At 37.1% G+C, this 21,412-nt stretch overlaps 1 protein-coding gene across 5 annotated transcripts in view; it reads left to right on the top strand.

Annotated features, from left to right (window-relative positions):
- PPARG (peroxisome proliferator activated receptor gamma) overlaps nucleotides 1-21,412 on the top strand; it is a 121,732-nt gene that overhangs the window by 72,844 nt on the left and 27,476 nt on the right. For all 5 annotated transcript variants that reach the window (XM_077116512.1, XM_077116511.1, XM_077116510.1 and 2 more), the window contains 4 exons: nucleotides 657-884; nucleotides 2,479-2,648; nucleotides 11,028-11,166; nucleotides 20,837-21,036. In XM_077116512.1, coding sequence (XP_076972627.1) covers nucleotides 665-884; nucleotides 2,479-2,648; nucleotides 11,028-11,166; nucleotides 20,837-21,036 — 729 coding nt within the window. In that variant the 5' untranslated portion in view covers nucleotides 657-664. The remainder of the gene's footprint in view (nucleotides 1-656; nucleotides 885-2,478; nucleotides 2,649-11,027; nucleotides 11,167-20,836; nucleotides 21,037-21,412) is intronic.

Below are 21,412 nucleotides of genomic sequence, written 5' to 3'. Positions count from 1 at the left end.
GTGCATGTAGCCCTGGGAATTCCCCTGTCTGCAAAGTCGAATGGCCCCCTCTCCCCTCTGAAAAAACTTCCCTCGTGGTCTCAGGCACTGCACTGTATCTCCTACAGCCTGCAATGCAATTCCTTGCCCCAGGCAGTCATATGACTACTGTCCCACAGCATTCTGTAGGAGAGCTCAGGTAAGCCACCTTCTACAGGCAGGGCAAGTTCTGGGACAGCAAGTCCCTCAGGCCACCACCAGACAGATTGGGCCAGATGCAAATGATCCCGGTACGTGCACGAGGGTTACCGTCCCACCTCCAGAACCAGGACCAGGGTTCCTCACTGAGAGCACAGGCAGTGAGGGAATAGGAGAGGGGCCAGCCAGGACATGGTGAGATCCTATGGCTTTTCAGTAAACTTTTTCTTGATTCTACACTCGCCCTGGGAATGCAGTCCTTTGACTATTTTCTGAAGCTCTGGGAAAGATGTTTCTGCCAGTTGTTGCTTGTTGGGGGTCAGGTGGAAAGCCTTGGAGTGTCTCATTCTACCATCTTGAGTGGGGCAGGGCCCTGCCAAAGACTTTTTTCAGTTCTCTTTCTGTGTGTCGTTGGAAGAGTACTCTATTTTCCAAGGTTAACTTCATGGCTATCTTTTGTTTTTTGTCTTCCTTTTCAGGAATTACCATGGTTGACACAGAGATGCCATTTTGGCCCACCAACTTTGGAATCAGCTCCGTGGACCTTTCTATAATGGATGACCACTCCCATTCCTTTGATATCAAGCCCTTCACCACTGTCGATTTCTCCAGCCTTTCTACTCCACATTACGAAGACATTCCATTCGCAAGAGCTGACCCAATGGTTGCTGATTATAAATATGACCTGAAGCTCCAGGACTACCAAAGTATGATATTTATGTTCACTTTTCAAATTACTAAAATGGAATTGCACTAATATTTCAATAACTTTGGGATAAATGCTCCAAAGACCTTTCTAAAAAGGGCATTTTCTATTCCTTGATTCATCTGTTTATCCGTGAATGTTAGGTATTTACCATATGCCACAAAGGAAAGCGGTGTGTAAATGCCCCAACTCATTCTTTCCTTTTTCCCTCAATCTTGAATCCTTCTTTCTTTCTTGTCTTGCTTCCTTCCTTCTTAAGGACATTTTCTAGCATATTGGCATCACAAGTTGTACCCCAGACTGAGTCCATCATCCAAACTCTGAAGTCTTTGCCATTTATAAGTTAATAAGTTACAGTTCCAAGTTGCCTTATATAACTTATCATAACTAAAAGTTACAGTTCCAAGTTACCTTATGTAACTTATCAAAACTAAACTACTATTGCTGTAGCCCCTCTTTTTCTGATCCTGCTGATTGAAAATTTTACATTGAAACCTGTTTTTTCTTTTCCAGCCCAAATTTTAATTTTGACACTCTCGGCTATTGATAGATCTTCATTCCATTGAATTCACATCAAAACATCAGACTGAAGAAAAACTTAACCTGCATTTTTCAAGATAAAATATGTTGCTGTGATGCTATTTCCTTGATTTTTATCTTTGTGTATGCTGCTATGCTAGTTTTCCAAAGCCACCTCTATGTAATTGGCAGCCATTACTTAACCCTAAGTAAGAAGTTCCTGTATTTCTAGTTTTTTAAAAAAGATAAATAATATAACTTGGCTATATTTATCTGTGTGGTTTTCAACTGGAGCCTCATATGGAAATTTAATAGGTCTGATCCTAACCAGTAAAAAAGTAGTGCTTCTTTACCATAGGTTCTCATAGTCTCTGTGATAGATCATTTTACAAACCACGTCTTCTGACTCAGCACTCTTGGTAACCTGGTCTTTTCTTTTTTCATGTACCTTCAAGCTGGGCATCCTGTTACCTCTTCACAGCATGGTTCCTTCTGTGTTTCTTTTGTAAGAATGATTTAATGACACTTCTAAAATGCACCACTTAGATCAAAATATACAATGTAACATGATGACGAATGCCAAATGCAGAACATTGCATTGCAAAACTGGCTTCATTGTCCCAAACACTAGTCCGTTCTCTGTTAGGGCTTTACTGTTTCAGGTTGTTGAGGGATTAGGGAACCACAGGTGTAAGTCCCTTCCCCATCTTATTTTTACAGGTGAGGCTCAGAGATGTCATGACTTGCCTGTAATTACCAACTTGACTTTTTCCCAACTTAACCCTAGGCTTTTTTCACTGTTTTGTAGTGCTTCTGCATTTACTGTTCTATTTTGTTTGTTTTTGTTTTGTTATTATTATTACTATTTATTATTATTTTTTTTTGGTGGAGAAGTGCATGGGCTGGGAATCGAACCTGGCAGCAAGCATTCTACCACTGAAGCACCCGTGCACCTCTGCTTCTGCATTTCAGTAATACAAATATGGCCCTAAGGTAGACTGTGGTGACTTGCCCTGTTGCCTTCTTCACATTGTTTTTCATGTGATAACTATCTTCTCACATTTTTCCATATTCAGGTGCAATCAAAGTGGAACCTGCCTCCCCACCGTATTATTCTGAAAAAACTCAGCTCTACAATAAGCCTCATGAAGAGCCCGCCAACTCCCTCATGGCCATCGAATGCCGAGTCTGTGGAGATAAAGCTTCCGGGTTCCACTACGGAGTTCACGCTTGTGAAGGATGCAAGGTAAAAAACCAACTGTGCTCTTGAAAGAATTTGCTGGAAATGTACCTGTCATTTCATTTCGTATTGCAAACATATTACGAAGAATTAAGATTAAATTGTCAAAATTTTTTTTTAATGGCAGAACTCATTCTTCAAACAGTATAATATTTGGAAACCTAAGAAAACTGATATAAGTAGTAGGGCTGCTTTGCCCCATTTCCCTTTCCCCAAATTGGCCCTTTGAGACACTGATCTAATTCAACCCTTGCAAATTGCATAATAAGAAAAAAACTTGTGACTTGTCCAAGATGTCATGGCAAAACAGTAATGGGCTGGCACCAGAACCCAGATTTTATATGTATGTGTGGGTGTGTGAGTGTGTATTTATCTTCATTTGAGCCTTGCTTAAAGAATCCTGTAAAAGTCAGCTTATTTATGGCCACTTTACAAATGTAGAAAGTCGTGTGGGTAGAGGGGTTTGCCCAAGGCCATCTGTTAGTAGATGGCAGAAACAGGACTACAGCCTCTGTATATATGTCTCTGTATATATTGTGCCTTCTTATTCCAGCATTTGTTTGAGCCATGTGTTATGAACAAGCAAAGAGATATAACTATTTTGAAAAGAAGACACTGTTTTTCCTTCTCTCTTTGAAAAAAGAGTATTTAGGAAAGTTCAAAATTTAATTGTATTCTGTCCATTGGTTAAGAAAAGGGTTAATCCATAGTCTTTTAAAAGAATTAATTTCATATAATCAGTGGAAAAGGTAGTAATTACTTCTCCAGGGCACAGAATAAATTGTTCATAAATATTTACCTTATAAAAGAAATATTGTTTATATAGAATAAGATCTAACTCAACCCTCAGTTCGGCTGTTCCTGCAGGATGAAGAGGCAGGGCAGGAAGGAGGTTGGAGTTGGGATATGTGGGTTTCTGATCCTCAGCTTTCTCATTGACTGGCTGGATTTGGTGCCAGAAAAGAAAAATGAATGTTTCTTGGGTTCCTCTGTTCCTGCACGAGGTGGTTTTGCATGTATTTAACTACCTCAGCCTAAGCTTCCTCACCTAGAAAGTGATAGCGATGAATGAGATGCTCTCCAAAGTCCCCTCATTTGAAACAGTTTTTCACTCTAAGGATGAGCTAATATGGTGAAAAGAGACTGTCCTCAGTCTCTCTCTCTCTCTCTCTCTCTCTCAATCTCTCTCTCTCTCTCCCCACCTCATCATTAGCCAATCACAGAAGCCCTTTCATCCTCAGTCACCTCAGTCACCTCCTGTGAAAAACAGTTTGGCTTTTATTCATGTCAGAGGTTTATAACTTCACCTGACTCCTTGAGACATTTCTGGCAAGAGATGCTTTCATTTAACACTCTAAAACCCGTTCACTCTGTGATTAAAACAAATTAAAATATCTCTGATTTTATGTGAAATCATTATTACAATCTCAGGAAGCAGTACCAACATGCCCTTTCATTGAGTTACATTTATACAATTATATAATTGTATAATTATATATATATATATACACACTATTATATAATTTTATAATTACATATTGTAATTGAATAATTGGCTACTAAAATCTGAGCAACGTGTATCTGAAGAAATTGTTCACTTTCGGTCGTCCTGGTAATTGTCATTGTGAAAGAAAAAGGCATGGCTGGCAAAGTCTCCATAGTAAGGTTTTTGTTCAATAACGCGCTAGTCAAGCATGTAGAAAACAGAGCCTTCAAGCAAACAGTTCCACCCCGATTCTGTTAGGTACAAATGTGTGGTTAGTTAACACTACTGGGAGCAGCTGAAAATTTAAAGAAGGTGGCATTGTCAGTGATTGGTTATAATGGTAAAAGAAGCAAAAACAAGAGAGAAGAGGGAGGAGAAAATCTAAATGCCTTCAAGTTAGGAGCTGAAAGGATAGAAAGCAGAGATGGAAAATAAACACTTAATAAAACCCGAAGAATACAGGACAGTCCTTAACTTAGACTGAATAAAAATTGGAAAAAACAGTAGAAGAAAAGTAAGAGTGTTGTCTACTAACCTGCAGTAACTTGGTATCTATCTAACATATGGATTCAGAATTCCTAGACTAAAATGCAAAGAAAGTGATGCTAACCTTAGAAGGAAAAATGTATGTCTACGTATTTAAAAAACAAAGATAAGAAAAATATTAGTAGAATGTATAATTAGGCTTTTCCAAGTTATAAACCAGCAGTTCTCAAAGTGTTGTCCAGGAACCCCAAGGGATCCCTAAAACCCTTTCAGGGCGTACATGAGGTTGAAAATATTTTAATAATAGTACTAAGCTGTTATTTACATTTTTTACTCACATTCTCTCAAGAGTGTAAGCAGAGTGTTGCAGACATGACATGTAATGATGACATAACTCTGATGGCTAATAGAATGATTAGGTATTCTTGTACATAATAATACCTCAGTTTTAAATTCTAATTTAATCAATATCAGATGTAACCTACAAAAACAAAAGCTCTTTGGGGTCCTCAGTAATTTTTAAGAGAGTAAAAGGGTCGTGAAGCCAAAATGTTTAACAGCCCCTCCTATAAGGGATTGAGCCTGAAGCAATAAAATTACTCATTCCTTGCTACTTTGGAACTAAATAAAATTGCTGCCACCCTCTGAATTCAGCAAAATTAGACCAGTGACTCTCAGTAATCAGGACATCTCCTTAACTTATCATCAACATTCACCAAAAGCCAAGAAAATGAAATTGGCAAATGTGCTTGACTCATCTGTTTATATTTTCTGAAAGGTGCTTTGGCAGTTTCATGTTGCCATTTCAGTAGAATGTGTGATATACCCATAAATTAAATTGCAGTTGACCGCGAAGCTGCAAACTAATTTATGGATTGAAAAGCATTGTTAAATTCCTTGCGGTAGCTATCAATAGTCCTTCTTAAGCAATTTTACAATACCACGGAACAAGTTTATATTAATGATACTTGTCAAAATGCCAGTTAAACAGATGGCAATGTAAATATTGGCTTTGGATTAAAGTAAAATAGTGACAGATTCTTGGGTGTGTTAATGTTGCAGACTTAGGTAAAAGAAAACCTATGCACTGAAGGATGTAAATATCTTAGAGCTTGCAAAGCTATCATTTATTGCTAACATATTGGACACATTTTTTCTTTAGTAGATTTCATCATATTTTTGTATCTTTCGTGAAAGATCACTTCAGAACCATAAACTTACCTAGAAATACAAGCAAATACAATATAATTAAATTCGCTTTTGTATTTTTACGTATTTCTATGCAAGACCCTACCTACATTGGAAAGAGTTTTTAGTATATTCCCACATGCTGATATACGGTTCCTCATTGATTTGGCCTCTACTGACAATACTATTTCATGGGAAAGCTGAAGGCTTGCCCAACCCAGGGCATATAGAGTTCATTGCACCTGAATTTCTTGAAAAAGTGAAGCATTAAAGGAGAGGTTGGAGAAAATACAATTTTTAAAAAATGGCACCATCTTTCACAGAAGAATGTCAAGACTTTAGAATAAATATACACATGAAACAATTTTTTTGAATGATGATGCGTGTGTCTTCTTTGCACCAATTGTCAGACTTTGTGATAATAGAAGAGTAAGTTGTTGAAATTGCACATTGTTTGTTGGACTCTGAAATAATGAAGAAGAGTGTTCCTTTATCAGTAATATAAAGAAACTTTGGAGAAGCCTGCCTCATTCTTCAAACCAATAAATAATTTTGTAGAAACCCTTCAGTATTCTTATCCTTACACCTTCTTTAGATTCCTTGAAAAGTCACATCAAATGACAAGAAAATAACTGAGTGTCACGAGGTTAGTGTAAAAAAAAATGTAAAAGCAAGTTCCGAGTTGTATGCTGGGATGTGGTGTGTATCTATTCAGTTCAAACTGAATTATCATGAAAAGAATGATATACCTTTGAAGATATCATGAGGCTAATAAAAAATTTGCATTGAAAAGATTAAACTTAAATAACATAATTTTCTTATCAGAAAACCTTCCTCTCCGAGCCATGACAATAACTGAGTACTCTGTGGTCTACCCCATTGTTAACTTAGCCAAGCATCGTTTTCAACCACTAATAGCAGTTTTTAAAAATGAACATCAAAAAAGCATCCCCAAGAAATTTCACAAGGTATATAGGGTCACAATGGCAAAATTCAAAATAAAATTTCTCACCAGCATTTATCAGTGTGAGCAGTCCTGTACATTGACCATCTGTCGGTCAGTAAAAAAAGAAAAAACAAACAAGCACACCTTTCTAATATCCTTTGAGAATTAAAAGAGGCTTCAGCTTCCACCAGATTTCACACAGGACATGCTCACTGAGACATTGCTGATCTCACAAAAAATAGGGCAGCTCTTCAAAATGATAGCAGCTAAAACAAGGCAGACCCAAACAAAATGTCCTAAGATGAGAGTAGATCTGTCATCTACATGATGATAGACATGCCTGAAAGTACTGAGTGACAGCTAGCAGAATTCTGAACCAACAGTGAAGAGGGCCTGATTCAGAATTGAGTCAGGATCTCAAGGGAGACAGAAATAGTCATAAATCACTGGCACCCCTGGTTTCCAGCAAGTACAAGGCAAATTGTCTTTGGAGGAAAGAATTCCTAATTTAGATCCCATAGGATTCCCACCATTTAAGATCAGACAGCGAGCTCAAAAGGAAATGTCAACATGCTCATAAAAAAGGCACATCACCTTGAATGGCATTCATCGAAACAAAAAACAATAGAATTAGATTCCCCTTCAACCTTTCCCCAAAGAAAGCGAGCATTGGAATTGCCAGATACAGAGTGTCGAACTATGTCGGAGCACCAACTTGTTTTTACATTTTTTTTTACACCAAGTTCATGGCAGTCAGTTATTTTCTTGTCATTTGACATGACTTTTCAAGAACTCTAAAGAAGTTGTAAGGATAAGATTAATGAAGGTTTTCTGTGAAATTCATACAAGAGGACAGAATCATGACAATGAACAAGCAACAATAGTTTTAACGTCCAGTAATGACCAGACAGACTGGAAAAAAAAATTATGAAAAATATAATTATGGAAATAAAAGGTCAACGGAAGGACTAAACAGAATACTTAGATACAGCAAAAGAAAAGATTATTGAACTGGAAGATAAATGCAAAGAAATTACCCAGAATGAGACTGCTGATGTCTCAAAGACTATGTTCTAACCAGGATCTACTGGAATTTTGAGGTTTTAATTCTTTAAGTATTTAGAGGATCTTTTAATATTAAAATTGTGTGTCTTCATTTCTGATCAAAAAAAGAGTAATGCACAGAACTGTTTTCACTGATAAACTTTGGTGAAAAATGTTTCTTTTTTACTTTTGCTATTATTTATGGTTTATGATCTTATTTGGCTGCAGTTCTGACTTTTACAATCAACATTAGTGAGTAATTAGTGGCAAGAAGATGGAAAATATAGAATGACTCAAGAATATGGAAACTAAAATTAGAAAGTCTAACACATACCTCATCAAAGTCTGAGGAGATGAGTTAAAAGAAAGCCATGTCTAGATACATTGCGGTAAAACTACGGAATACTAAAGATGAAAAGAATATCTAAAAGTAACCAAAGAGAAAAGAAAGAATGCTTTCAAAGTTGACTGCAACAGACTTCTCAGCAGCAGCAATGGAAGCTCAAAGCTAGTGAAATCTCAAAGCTAGTTAAGAGAAAATAGCTAAGTACACTGTAAGCTATCTTTCAAAACTAAGGGTAAGATGAAATTGTATGTGGGTTTAAAAATAATAATAATCTGTGTTAAAGTATTCTAAGGTCCTTGGGAGAGGAGTAAAGATAGTTTTAACTTTAGACTTTGGAAAGTTGTCTTTGTGTATGTGTATTTAAATTTCAAGAGTAGTGGGCCAAAGAGGGGAGAAGATATCCATAACACCTATAATGGACAACAAATTAGTATCTCAGATATATAAAGAATTTATAAAATTCAATTCTAAGTAGAAGACAATCCATTATAAAAATGGGAAATGAAAAATAAGGCACCTGCCAATTAAGATCACACTTGGATTCTGTTTTACACATACTAGAGATTGCCAAAAATTAGGAAGTCTGACAATACCAAGTGTTAGGGAGAATGTGGGTTAACAGGAATTTTCAGAAACTACTGGATGGAGGAAGTGTAAATTGGTATAACCACTTTGAAAAACAATTTGGCATTATCTTTTAAATTTTAACATTCACATATACTTTCCAGTAACTTTTGCACATGTGCGTCATAAAACATTTACAAGAATATTTATAGAAGCACAGTTGAAAGTATCAAAAAACTTGCTAACATTGCAAACATCCATCAGCATGAGAATAGGTCAATACATTGTGGTAGAGTCATACAATGGAATATTATATGGTCGTGAAAATGAATGGATCACAAGAAAGTGGATGGGTTTTAGAAATCTAATACCAAATTTTATAAGTACTAATAAAACTACACATAGTATGATATCATTTAATAAAGCCTCCAAATAAGCAACTTTAAACAATGTATTATTTAGTTATATATACCTATATGGTAAAACTTTATTTTCTTAAAAGGAAATAAAATAAACACAAAATTGAGAATAATGATTACTTTGTTAAGGATGGTGGTGCTGGGGGAAGGAATTAGATAAGGGAAGAACATATAAGTAAATGGAAGTTGCTGGTCATGGTTTTAGATCTTGGGTTGGGTGGTGTGCTTGTTCAGGATTATTTTCTTATGCTTTATAATTATATATATTTTCTATTTGTAACTAATAATCATGCTTGAAAAAATAACAATGAAAAATAAAAAGAAAAGAGTAAGCCAGTAGCCTTGTATCTAAGTCACAGTTTAGAATCAAAATATCAGAAATAGCAGTGAGTCCTCATTTTACAGATGGCAAAGGTGAGGCCCAAAAAGGAAGTTAAGTGACTCACACATATTCATCCAATAAATTTTAATGGCGCACTATTGTAGGTATTTGGGCCACATCCAGGAACACAAGAGACAATCCATGCCCCTGTGGAGCTCAGTATTCCTTGGTTGGTGGGATGAAGGCAGAAAATAAACAAATAAATACAATATATGGTATATTATATTTAAATATTGTATGCTAGAAAGTGATATGTGGTATGTCAGAAAGTGATAAGTGCTATTGGAAAAAAAAACCCTAGAGCAGAGTTAGGTGTGGTCAAGAGTTCCACAGTAGGGGTGGGGCAAGGACAGCCATAGGGGGTAAAGACTCATTGAGAAGGTGAGATTTGAGCAAAACTTGAAGGCCATATGGGAAATAGGCACGTGTATATTTAGAGAAAGAGCTTCCCAAGTGAGGGAAAATAAGAGGTTGAAGATAAGGTCCCAGAGGATGGAGTTATATCAGCAGAGATGAAGAAAGCTGCAGGTGAAGTAAGTTTGTAGGGGGCAGTCAGAAGTTCAGTTTGGACATGCTGGGTTTGAGGTGGTGATTAGATTTCCATGTGGAGATGGCAAGTAAGCAGTAGGACATGATGTTTATAGAGTTCAGAATAGAAACCTGGAGAAAGTCAAAATGCATGTCTGTCATAGAACCAATACCAGTTCAGTGTTTCCTGCACCAAACAGGGCCGGATAAATTCAAAAGAATTGTGAACGGAGTCTCATGAAGAGGAAAACTAGAGAAACGAATCAAAATATTAGGAACAGGAGAAAAATGGAGTTAAAAAAACATTTCTGATGAGATTTTTTTCACTTCTTTCCAAAAGATATAAATACAGCTGAATGTATTCAGTCTCAAATTTGCCATTTTGAGATGTCAGTAGATATCCTGAGTTCTAACATACGACTTCTCAGGTTGTTTCCTAGGATCTCCTTTTGTCTGTAGGTTAGGATGCTTATGAGGCATTCTTTCAACTGCGTGCATAACTGAAAGGAATGCTGCAGAAAATTATGTGCCATAGAAAATTCCAAAACATTATCCGCATATGGATTTTAATTGTCCCTGAGCGTACTTTCGAATGAAATGACTATGACTTTGCCAAACTGCTTAGCACAATTGTAAAAACTTGGGGCATGCCATTGGAATGATTTTCAGAGAGACTGAACTGATTACATGGTATTTTATTTGCCTCACATTAAATCCAGAGCAATTCTTAGAACGTGCTGAAGACCAAATACAGAGCCAAAATACATTGAATGACATTAGTTGGATTTGGTCAGTGTCTAAGAACTAAAAAAGAGCACTGGAGATCCTCTGGTTCTTTATTTCATGGCATGTAAAATGAAGTAGCAGAGAGGTTGTGCTTTGTCTCAAGTCACCAAAGACAGAAATGGTCACGAATCTACCTCCTTTAGGCCACAGGGTTGCTGCTTCCCTGTGTCGCGAGGACTTAAAATTTGCTTCTTTCGTGTCCCTTTGCAGGGTTTCTTCCGGAGAACAATCAGATTGAAGCTTATTTATGATAGGTGTGATCTTAACTGTCGGATCCACAAAAAAAGTAGAAATAAATGTCAGTACTGTCGGTTTCAGAAATGCCTTGCCGTGGGGATGTCACATAATGGTAAGTGAACACATATCACCAGACACTTTATTGTTCTCATTATAACTGCCAGGTCAGTGGGCAGAAAGGTCATTGTAGAAAATGTGTACAGTTTTTCTACAGAATGCCAGATTCCTGAATATTGCGTTCTGGCAAGACATTTCTCATTTAGGGGAGTATTTTTTAAACTTGTAATTCCTTTTTGTAGTTGGGTGCCTGCCATGATGGGAAAAAAAGACCAAAGATCTAGGGGATTAAGGAAACAACTGTAGTGTTTTAAAACAAATGCAGTGATTGTTGTGATTAATTTTTTATGTTGCTTAAGTTCCATTAAAAGCAGGATTGTGATTTTCTTATGTGTATCTACTGATACTTTAAATATAAGTAAGTCCTGCAGTGGAACTTTAAGTGGCATGTCAGAATTTTTGATCTTTCTTCTCTTTTCTTTTTTTGCGCTTTACTATGCAAAGATACATTTAGCAGTCTTTGACTTCAAAAAGCATACAGACTCCTTGGATAAAGCAAATATTTAAAAGTTCCACAAAATCATAGCTTCAGTGTTTATAGAATTGTAAGAGAATTTCTATTTTTTTTAAACCTCTGTCTAAACTCAAGTTTATGACTCTGAGTGTCAAGTTAAGGGAAATAATGCAGAGGACATGCAAAGATCCATGTATTTTTATTAACTGAAGTACTAACTATAAAATCATGAAAGATAGGCCTATTTGAAGAAAAAAATTCTCAGTCACCATTCGGTTCTAATTGGTTGTCTGGCTCACAAAGCAGATTTTCAACTATTAATCAGTTCTCTCAAAAATCATCATGGGCTCAAGCAAATATAAAATGCCAAAGTTTCATTTCATTTGATATCCTATTTTTGCTTTCCTTTTGTATTTACCCCTCTCAGAACTGATTTGGTCAGAAGCTAATCTTTGAAGTCAGTCTTCATCTATTAGGACATTAAAGCATCTGTGAAAATGAAAATTTTATTCCATCACGCAGATATTTGGTTTTCACGATGGAAATCATCAAGATGGTTAGGGATCACTAATGGGTTGATACCGTACCCTTTATGTTTTCGTCATCAATGTGGGGCCAGTTCCTCCAAAAGTACATATGCAATTTGAAACAGAGCTGGGCAGGGTGGAGATTTGGTCCACCTTTCCACAACCATTGACTGTATCTGCTGAGTAGCAGTGTCCTGATTGCAGTCCCTGGTTGCAAAATCATCTACAATCAGTTTCCTTTTTCTTTCAGCCCTCGTAAAACTTAAGGCCACATTTTCAAGTCAAAGGTTAGATTTCAGATGATGCAGTCAAGTTGTAATAAATTTATTTCATCTCTGTGAGGAATTGACTTTGAGGTCATGATCACTGAAACAGCCTAGGAAAGCTTGCCAGATCTGCTTTTAATTATTTCACCTATTAAAAATGTGTCACTTCACACATTCAAACGTAAAACGTATTTCCTGTTGCTTACAGGCACTGCACACATTCAAATAAAATATGTCTCGTGTTGCTAATAGGCAAGTATTATTTAAAGCCCAACGTATGGAGCATTGATGGCATAATTTTCTCTTCCCAGAAAAGTCAAAGAAGGCTATCATAAACTTCATAGTAATCTTCTGACTTCATGTGACAGTTAACTTATTCTATAGAGAGATGTGAAATCAACAGTAATAAGGTTTTCATTCATATAGAATAGCTTTCAATTAAGGTTTGTGTGAATAGATCTCAATGCAGTAAGTAACCCACCTCTTTTATTAAAAGAGGCTTCTAATGGTAGACCAAAATCAGTTCCCAGCTGCTTTTACTATGTGCAAGGAGAAATCAAAATCCCCCTGAAGATTTCTCTATTCTCTGACTTTTATTTTTGCTCTTTGGTCTCTATTTAATCCATTCAAGCATTTACCTTCCTCTTTAGCCACCTATTCTGAAAGTAGCCTTCAAGGGACCCTTGTGTCCTGAGGATATTGATTTTCAAACAGTATTATCTTCTGTGACTATAAGTCAATCTATATAAATCAAGTAGTCTCACCAAATTTTTCACTTTTCAACCAGCTATTCAGTTTCTTCTACATCTTCCCAAATTCCCAGCCATCTGGTATATGGCAGTAGTTGGAATTAAAAATATAATTTATATGCCTGAATCATATCTTCTGTATATCCAGATCAATTGCTCAGCAATCTGAACTAAAGAAAGTATAAATGGTATAATACATTATGTGTGGTTATAGTTCTTCAGATGAAACTTTCATTTGGATTATGGCACATCAGCCGAAATGTCAAGGAAGAACTCCATTTCAGAGTTCTTCCAATTGGAAATATATTTATATGTTATCTACATATATTTATTTCCAAAATATCTGTGTTTCAGCATTAGGTAGAAAATGCATCCAGGTAGGTACTTTTGAAGCGAATGTTTTGTCTTCCTATAGTTATTAAGATAAATATGTTCCAACTATTTTGATCATTTAACAGTCCATGAGTTCTAGACTATGAGTCCATTCTGATGGCTCAGAAGTCTTCCTGAGCCATTCCAGGAATAATCAATCCAGTGCTTTGTCTGGACACCGCGCTTAGAGGAAAGCTTAAATTGAAAGTAAACAGAAATAAAGACCCAACTTCATACACCCAGAGGTGCCTTGTAACTTGCTAAGTGGTCGTTACATCGCCCACTATTTGTTTTCATTTTGAATTTGTGAAACTGGTATCTACAGAACTTTGATAAAAATGTGCTCATGGGTTAATGATACTTCTTCAGTCAAATGAGCACTCACATTTTATAGTTTCGAGAAGTCATAATTCTTTTTTAACCTCCTGCTTTTCGGGGCCTTGAGATTAATCCTATTTTTAGAATGTTCCTCTTCATTTCTAATAAAATAATTTGATTAAATTATTTAATGATTATTAGAATTTTGACTGATAAATGTTTCCTATTCAGAACTGCTTTTCAAATTTAAATTAAATATTAAGTTTAGGCTAAATGCATTTAGGATAATAATCTGAAGTAGAGAAGTATTGGCTTATGTTACATATGAGTAATTCAGTTAGGTTTTCCCTATACCATTAGGATGTAAATAAAAGTTACATTTCTCATTAATATTGTAGTTAGTGAAACCTTAGCTTTGCTGATTAGGATGTCTTGCTATGTAAATGATATTTTTTCCCTTTTATTTAAAAAAGGCTGACAACTTTAAAAATAATTTCTCACAGTCTCATAAAAATCCAGAAAAATGGTTCCACCAATTTTTTGTGGCATTCAGCATTTTTAAGCTTCTCCCCTGCTCTGCAAACAAAAGCTCTAATGCATATTAAGGGAAGAAAAAAAAAGCCTGAATGTAAAAGCAATTTAAACTTAAATGTTTGTTCCTTTTTGTATTTTTAGTCTTCTTTGTTATAAAAAGGGAAATCAATCGGGTAAATTTTCAGAAAAGATAAAATAAAAATTCCTAGCACATATGACAGCTGTCCCACTCAAACTCCTGTAATGCCTGATTGTCCACAGTCCATACTCAACCTCTTTTCCCCATTGTTCCCTTTTCCCCTTTACACTTCTGGCAAACCTGGGAAATTCCCTGTGCTTGACTAAGTCCAGGTCTCTGTTTATTATGCCCTTATTATTCCCTGTCAAAATTCTACCCCATATTCAAGACCCAGTTAATACGCCTTCTCTGCTGTAAGACCTTTCTGACTCCCTGCTCTTCCTCTTAAGTGTGATTTATACCTTTCCTGTAAAATCTCACTCTGCCTTAAAACAAAACAAGGGAGTGAAACCTATGTAAAATGGATAATGAGAGAAAAGACAAAAGCCAGGGAAAGCAATTAGAAGACCAGGGCAGCAAGGAGAAAAAGAAGGGAGAGAAGAAATGGAATTGAGAGTGTCTGAAGGAAAGAGAGGCTGTTGTTCAAAATACCTGGTTTGAATAGATTAGATGAATTCACCAAGAAGGGAAAACAGGAAGAGGAGCCATTTTGGACAAGAAATACAGGAGATGGGTTGAGGTGCTCATGGAATATCCAGCATCCGTGTATAGAGAAACGTAAAAAGAAGTGATAAATAAAGATCCAAAGCTCAGGAGAGAGCAGGAGTAATCCACACACATGGTGGAGTTAGGAAATCAAGCTCGGGACAACAGAATATAAGCTGGGGAACAGAGGCCACCAGGGAAATCTAGAAAACAGCAGTCAAGATGGGAGAGCCAAGCAGAAAAGCAGAAACCAGGATGAGAAATTTTTAAAATAAGAGGGTAAGGATGGTCAGCGTTTTAAATGGTGGAAAGCTCACGTAGAATGAGAACTCACAAGATGCCCTAGATCTAATATGAGGAAAGCACTGTGGGATTTTCAAGAGCGATGTTTTGGTAAATTTAAATGAGGCAAAAGTTAGATTGGAGTGGGTTGGGAGTGAATGGGAAGTGATAAACGCAGACAGAGAGTGAAGGCTGCCCCTTCAGTGAGTTCAGGGGAAAGGGGGTTGCATCAGGGCTGGAATCTTGGATATCAGTTGAAGTGGAAAGAAAGGAGCTTGTGAAGAGATATACGTGAGCGAGTGTATTCTTGATCTCCCGTACGAGACGTGTCCTTTCATCTTGTTTCTCCCATCCCATCCTATCTAGCACAATGTCTTGCACCAAATGGATGTTTCACTGAATTAATTTAATGATGCCAAGTATGAATTCAGGAATCAGAGATTGAGTCAGAGGTTGAGGAAGCCTGCTTTTGCTCACCTCTCCTCTGAAAAGAAACCTAGGCAAAGTTTTAAATACTCTCTAGGAAAAGTTTGAAAACTGTTAACCCTACCTAAAATTAACTTAATATTAAGAGTGCTCCTTGTTTTATTTTAGGGGAGTTAAAAACTCATAGTTATTAGATTGTCCAATCCTGCAAAACTACAAAATGCACAATTTATGTTCTCAGGAAAGAGAGGAGAAAAGCATAACTTGTGGGTAACAGTTACAAGAACAGTAACTGTTTTGTACGTGTCTTGTTTACATGATAAGACTATTGCAAAATAAACATGTAAGAAAGCAGAAGAATTAATCACTAGACATAGCTAATTGTCAGAAGTCTGATACGATTGCAAATCCACCCCTTAGATATCGAAAAAGATGACAATATTTTTAATAAGATTCAGCATTTTTCTTTCATCTTTTATTTTTCAACACTGCATTAATTAATTTTTGTAACTAAGTAGCATTTCTCTTTAATGACCCTACAGTTGGTTGATGTTTTGAAAACACATCAATTCATTGTTTCTTGGTGCTACAAAAGGCGAAATATCTAAATATTCCATGTGCTTGGATTTTATGTGTTCAGTAATATCAGAACTTAAGTACATCATGCTGAATCTATCACAAGCTAGAAGTGAGCTGGATTCAGTTCCCTAAAAGTAGATTACATAAAGATATGCTAATATACTTTTACCAGAAATTAATGATTCTCTGTTGTACCTAGTCTCCTTGAAGGATACATACTGGTGCTGATGTTCTTTTTTTTTTTAACCAAGATACATGAATTCTCTGTAGATGATTCATTATCCCCAATACGACATTACTAGAATACCAGTGTTCTGGCATTTGCTGTGTGTGACAGGTGGAAGATCTGTAGAACAGACAGAATGTGTCTTTTCGAGGGCCTCAAAAACTAGACAAATAATTGCTTTACAAAAAAAAAAAGAGAAAGAACATAGCATGTTCTCTAGTACTGTGTGTTATGGAGAGCTATAGAATTTTAGAGCCAAATTTAGAGCTAATGGAAGGAACTTTTAGAGTTTCTTTTCCAAGTCCCTTATTTTCTAGATAAAGCAGCTGAGAACCAAAGAAATTAAGTAATTGTCTTAGGGCCATATAGCTAATCTGTCAACTAAGCTGAAACTGGAAACCAGACTTCCTGGCTACTTTCAAGTGCATTGTTCTTTCCAGTGCCTTCCAGAGAGGCCAAAAATTCTCACTTAGTGACTCAGCACATGGAGCATTTTCCTTTTATCCTTTTAGATTAATCAGCAATGGTAGAAGCTTTGGAAAAAACAGCAAGCCCAGACTTGCATATGGGCACACTATTTGCCCTTAGAGTTCTGATCCCCAATCTAGAGCTTTGAGCTTTTCTTTTGAGGTTCTAACTCTCAGTCTTCTAGGAAACAACGACCTGGCCTCCATAACCTCCCAAGGGAGAATCTCTCTCTCTTCCTGGGTCTCAGATTCTCCACCCAAATGGGTAGAAACTTGGGTTCATGAATTACATAACTAAAAAATGTCATTCCCTAAACAACTTAGAGAGATGGCTAGATTAGGTTTTTTAGGGTTTGTTCTTTATCTGTGGGAAACCGTCTAGGTCTTTGTGTCTAGATTGCAACTTTCCTATTCCTGGTCTATGACCCACAGCCAGTGTTGCCGTGGTTGTCCTGGAATGCCACATCTACAAGCAGTAAAAGCCGCATCTACTTAGCACAAATGTATACCAAGCACTGTGCGAAACACTTCCTGTGCCTTCTCTCATTTGATCACAGGAGGTAGATGGGTATTTTTTTTACCTGGGACTCAATAGCAAAATTAAATTGGTTTTCCCACTTAAAAAATGCATATTTATAAATATAAATTAAAATGCATATTTCCTTTACAACTTCAGAGTTCTGTGTTTTATGCAAATTTAGTCCCACAAAATGGGGTATATTTTCTTTCCCTTTTTCGAGCATCTTGTGCATAAAAATGTCACAATCACCTGTATATTTAACAATATAGAAAATTTCTTCATTATTTAGCCTTTCAGTGAAAACATCAACTGCTAAAAATGCATATTTTATTTAGATTCTAGCAGAAGGCTCGTGCTTTAACATCTCCTGACGCTAAAATGATTTTTTAAATTTACTTTTAGGCTGTTTATGTTAAGGTATGGAAAAGCAGGACCAGTAAATGTAATAAGCTAATAGCTTTGGCTGTTTATTCATTTTAAATTTACTTCTTTGTGCACCCATTGGGGGGGACATGCTTTGTTTACCTGTCAACATTTAACCAGAGCCTGGAATGATATCTGGCGCAGGACGGACAATATAATTATTTATTGAGTGATGAGACCATATTGTAAGGTCTGTTAAATGACTAAGGGGCAGAAGCAACAGATAGATGGTGATTCTAGCCAATTCTCATTTTTTATATAATAACCCTAGTTTTCTCCAAGCTTTACCCGCAAAATTTCTTCTGTTTAATATGCCAGAATTCTTACTCTGTGCTTTTTCTCATGATTACTTTCCCAAACATTCCAGTATAAATAATGTCTCATTTTCTGTCTGTTTTCAAACTTGCTGTTTTAGAGTTTATTTCATCAACCTTTTATTATATGCCTACCAGGTATATTTTGCTGCCCACCAGAGTAAAGATGAGAAAACATGGTAGCCACCTCGTAGAGGTCTAGAAAAATGACCAGTATGAACCAGTATAGTAATACAGAAACCGTTTGGTATGAATGAATAGATGCATACCACAGGAGCTCATCATTTAGGGACCTTTTTCTAAACAATCCAAAACCCAAAGTTTCTGATACACCCCTAAATGGGTGTGGAGATAGCATGTCAAAACCTCCCATAAAGATATATACTTTTGAAAAGTTACCAAGTTATTCTGATATGCTCTGCCTGTACTATGGCCCCCACTCCCTAATTGAAAACTAACTGGTATCAAGGAATAACTGTAGTTCAAGGAAGGAAATTATAGATTCTATCTGAACAAAGTGGTCAGGAAAGGCTGAATAGATAAGGATTTAGAAGAAATCTGCAATTTGGTTTTTTCTTTCATTTTATTTCAAAGTATAGTATACAAGGACTTACCATGTGCCAGACATTGTTAGATTTGTATTGTGTTGAAGATATGATAATGAACAAGATTCCTGCCTTCATGGAGACTATATAGCAAAGGAGAAAGGAAAAACTATTATATGCAATTACTCTGATAGGTGCTGTAAAAGAAAGTACAGTGAGGGACCTAAATGAATCTTAGTGCCAGGGCCTGGCAGGGGCATGTGGGAACTCATCCATAGATTATGTGGGTGAGGGAGCATTTCCTTCTCTGTAGAACTAAAAGGAAAGAGAGCAGGGCAGAGTAAGTAGGGATACAAGAGTTTTGACCCCCAAATTGCAGGTATTTAAAGATTTCTGTACGAATGGGATCATGCACAGAGGATATGGCAACCAAGTGGGTCTAAATTTTGGCTTATTTAATTTAAATGAATCCTGAGAGATGAGATTTCCTTCCCCTTTAACTTTCCTCTTTTGTAAGTTCAGAGGCCCCTACAACCCAATAGCTGTAGCAGTTAGTGATAAAGCTTATTTCGGGTCAACTGAAGAGAAACGATGAATCTGAAGCTCAAAAGTGCAAGTGGAACTTTCACTAAATGTTCGGATGAAAATGTTTTCAAATACTTTTATGTCTTATGGTAGCATAATATATAACAAGAAACCATCATCTGTGAATTCCTGTATTCAGTAATCACTTACTGAGTGCCACTGGGTTCTAGAGGTAGTAGTGAATACGATACAATTTCTGTCCTCAAGGAACTTATAGTCTGGTGAAGAAGACCATTATAAAAACACATCACTGATAAGGATAATAGTAGAGCTATGCTCAGGGTAGTATCGGGTATGATATCCGAATGTCCTTATCATGGGGAAAGGCAGATAACCCAGAATTTGCCCCCAAAGCCGCCATGTTGAAAATAATATTCTGCAGATAGATTCAGAGGAAGAAAAACATATCTGAGTTGAAAGAATTAGAGACCGATTATTTCAGGGCCTCATCTAACCTCTCTTAATATTGCTCTTTACCCTTCTTTCTTTAGTTTTCTTCTTTCACACATCCTCACCCCAAAAAGAAGTCGAATGTGAAGGAAATTATCTTTTTTGACAGATGTCCTTGGTGGTAATCCTGGGAACGCATTGGGGATAATTATGGATTCTAGCCACTAAATGTAATCTCTGGCCTAATAACATGAAACAAAACACCACCCACATTTCCTCTCAAGAAGGACAAAACAGATCCCACAAAGCTCTCTGCAAACAAAGCCTCTGTCTCCTACAAACTTTGAATTCTGCATAATTCCTTATTTTAATGCATAATATTAATGTACTTGATGTCAAATGCTGGGGATATAAAGGTGAATAAGACATTGTCCCCTAGCCTTAGGGACATATGTTCTGTAGTAGAATAAATAGACATGTAAAATAAATAATTGCAGTGCAATGTGAAAATCTGTAAATGAAGTCCATGCCGAAGGTTGTGGTAGTACAGGGGGAGGAAGGATTGACTCTGCTTCAAGAAGTCAGAGAAAGCCTCCCAAAGGGGGCATTCGAATTCAGTCTTGAGGATGCAGTAGGAGTCTGTGCTCAATTATTTCATGTTTAAGTCAATCGGCTTCCCTTTCTTTGCTAAACTCTTGCATTCTCTCACCTTCCGGGCAGAATCAAGCCTTGCTTTTAAAAAGAAAACATTTAAAAACTGAATACCTTAATTTGTGTGGCTCATGTGCGCTCCCCTGCCATGACACAGAGACATGGTAAAGTAGTAGATAGAAAACAGAACTTGAGGTTAGTGGAGGGAGGGCGGGAGGGGCTTTGTGGGAGAACCAGGGCTGGGGAGGGAACAGCGAGCCTCCTGAGCACCCGGGGTTCCGTGGGTCATCCTGTCGCCCTCTCTCCTCTCCAGCCATCAGGTTTGGGCGGATGCCGCAAGCGGAGAAGGAGAAGCTGTTGGCAGAGATCTCCAGTGACATCGACCAGCTGAACCCGGAGTCCGCCGACCTCCGCGCCCTGGCCAAGCATCTGTATGACTCATACATTAAGTCCTTCCCGCTGACCAAGGCCAAGGCGAGAGCCATCTTGACAGGAAAGACAACGGACAAATCAGTTAGTCCTCTTCTGCCGTCTTCGTTTCGGGTGATCGGGGGTTTGGGCTTTTTTCTTTTCCCCCGTTTGAGTGAGTGATTCACCCTGTCGTGTACACGCCCACGTGCAGCACACCAGCCAGCTGCTGGCTGCTGCACACTGCAGGCTGATGCTGAAACACAGGAAATGTTTTCCAATAGAGACGTAAACATTTTGAAAAGGGGAAAAGCCCTCTAAGTGCTAATAAAATCATTGAGGACAGTACAAGAAAGTACAGGTCACCTAAATGTTAGGGAAATGAACTCAAGCCCCAATACCGTACAGCCCTCTTTCAGGACCCGTCCCTTTTCTTGGTGTCAAAATAATGATCTGAAACAGCATTCCTTCAAGCAGCCTT

The sequence above is a fragment of the Tamandua tetradactyla genome, chromosome 9, assembly GCF_023851605.1.
Source record: "Tamandua tetradactyla isolate mTamTet1 chromosome 9, mTamTet1.pri, whole genome shotgun sequence".
Taxonomy (NCBI): domain Eukaryota; kingdom Metazoa; phylum Chordata; class Mammalia; order Pilosa; family Myrmecophagidae; genus Tamandua; species Tamandua tetradactyla.
This window is presented reverse-complemented; position numbering and strand designations above follow the sequence as displayed.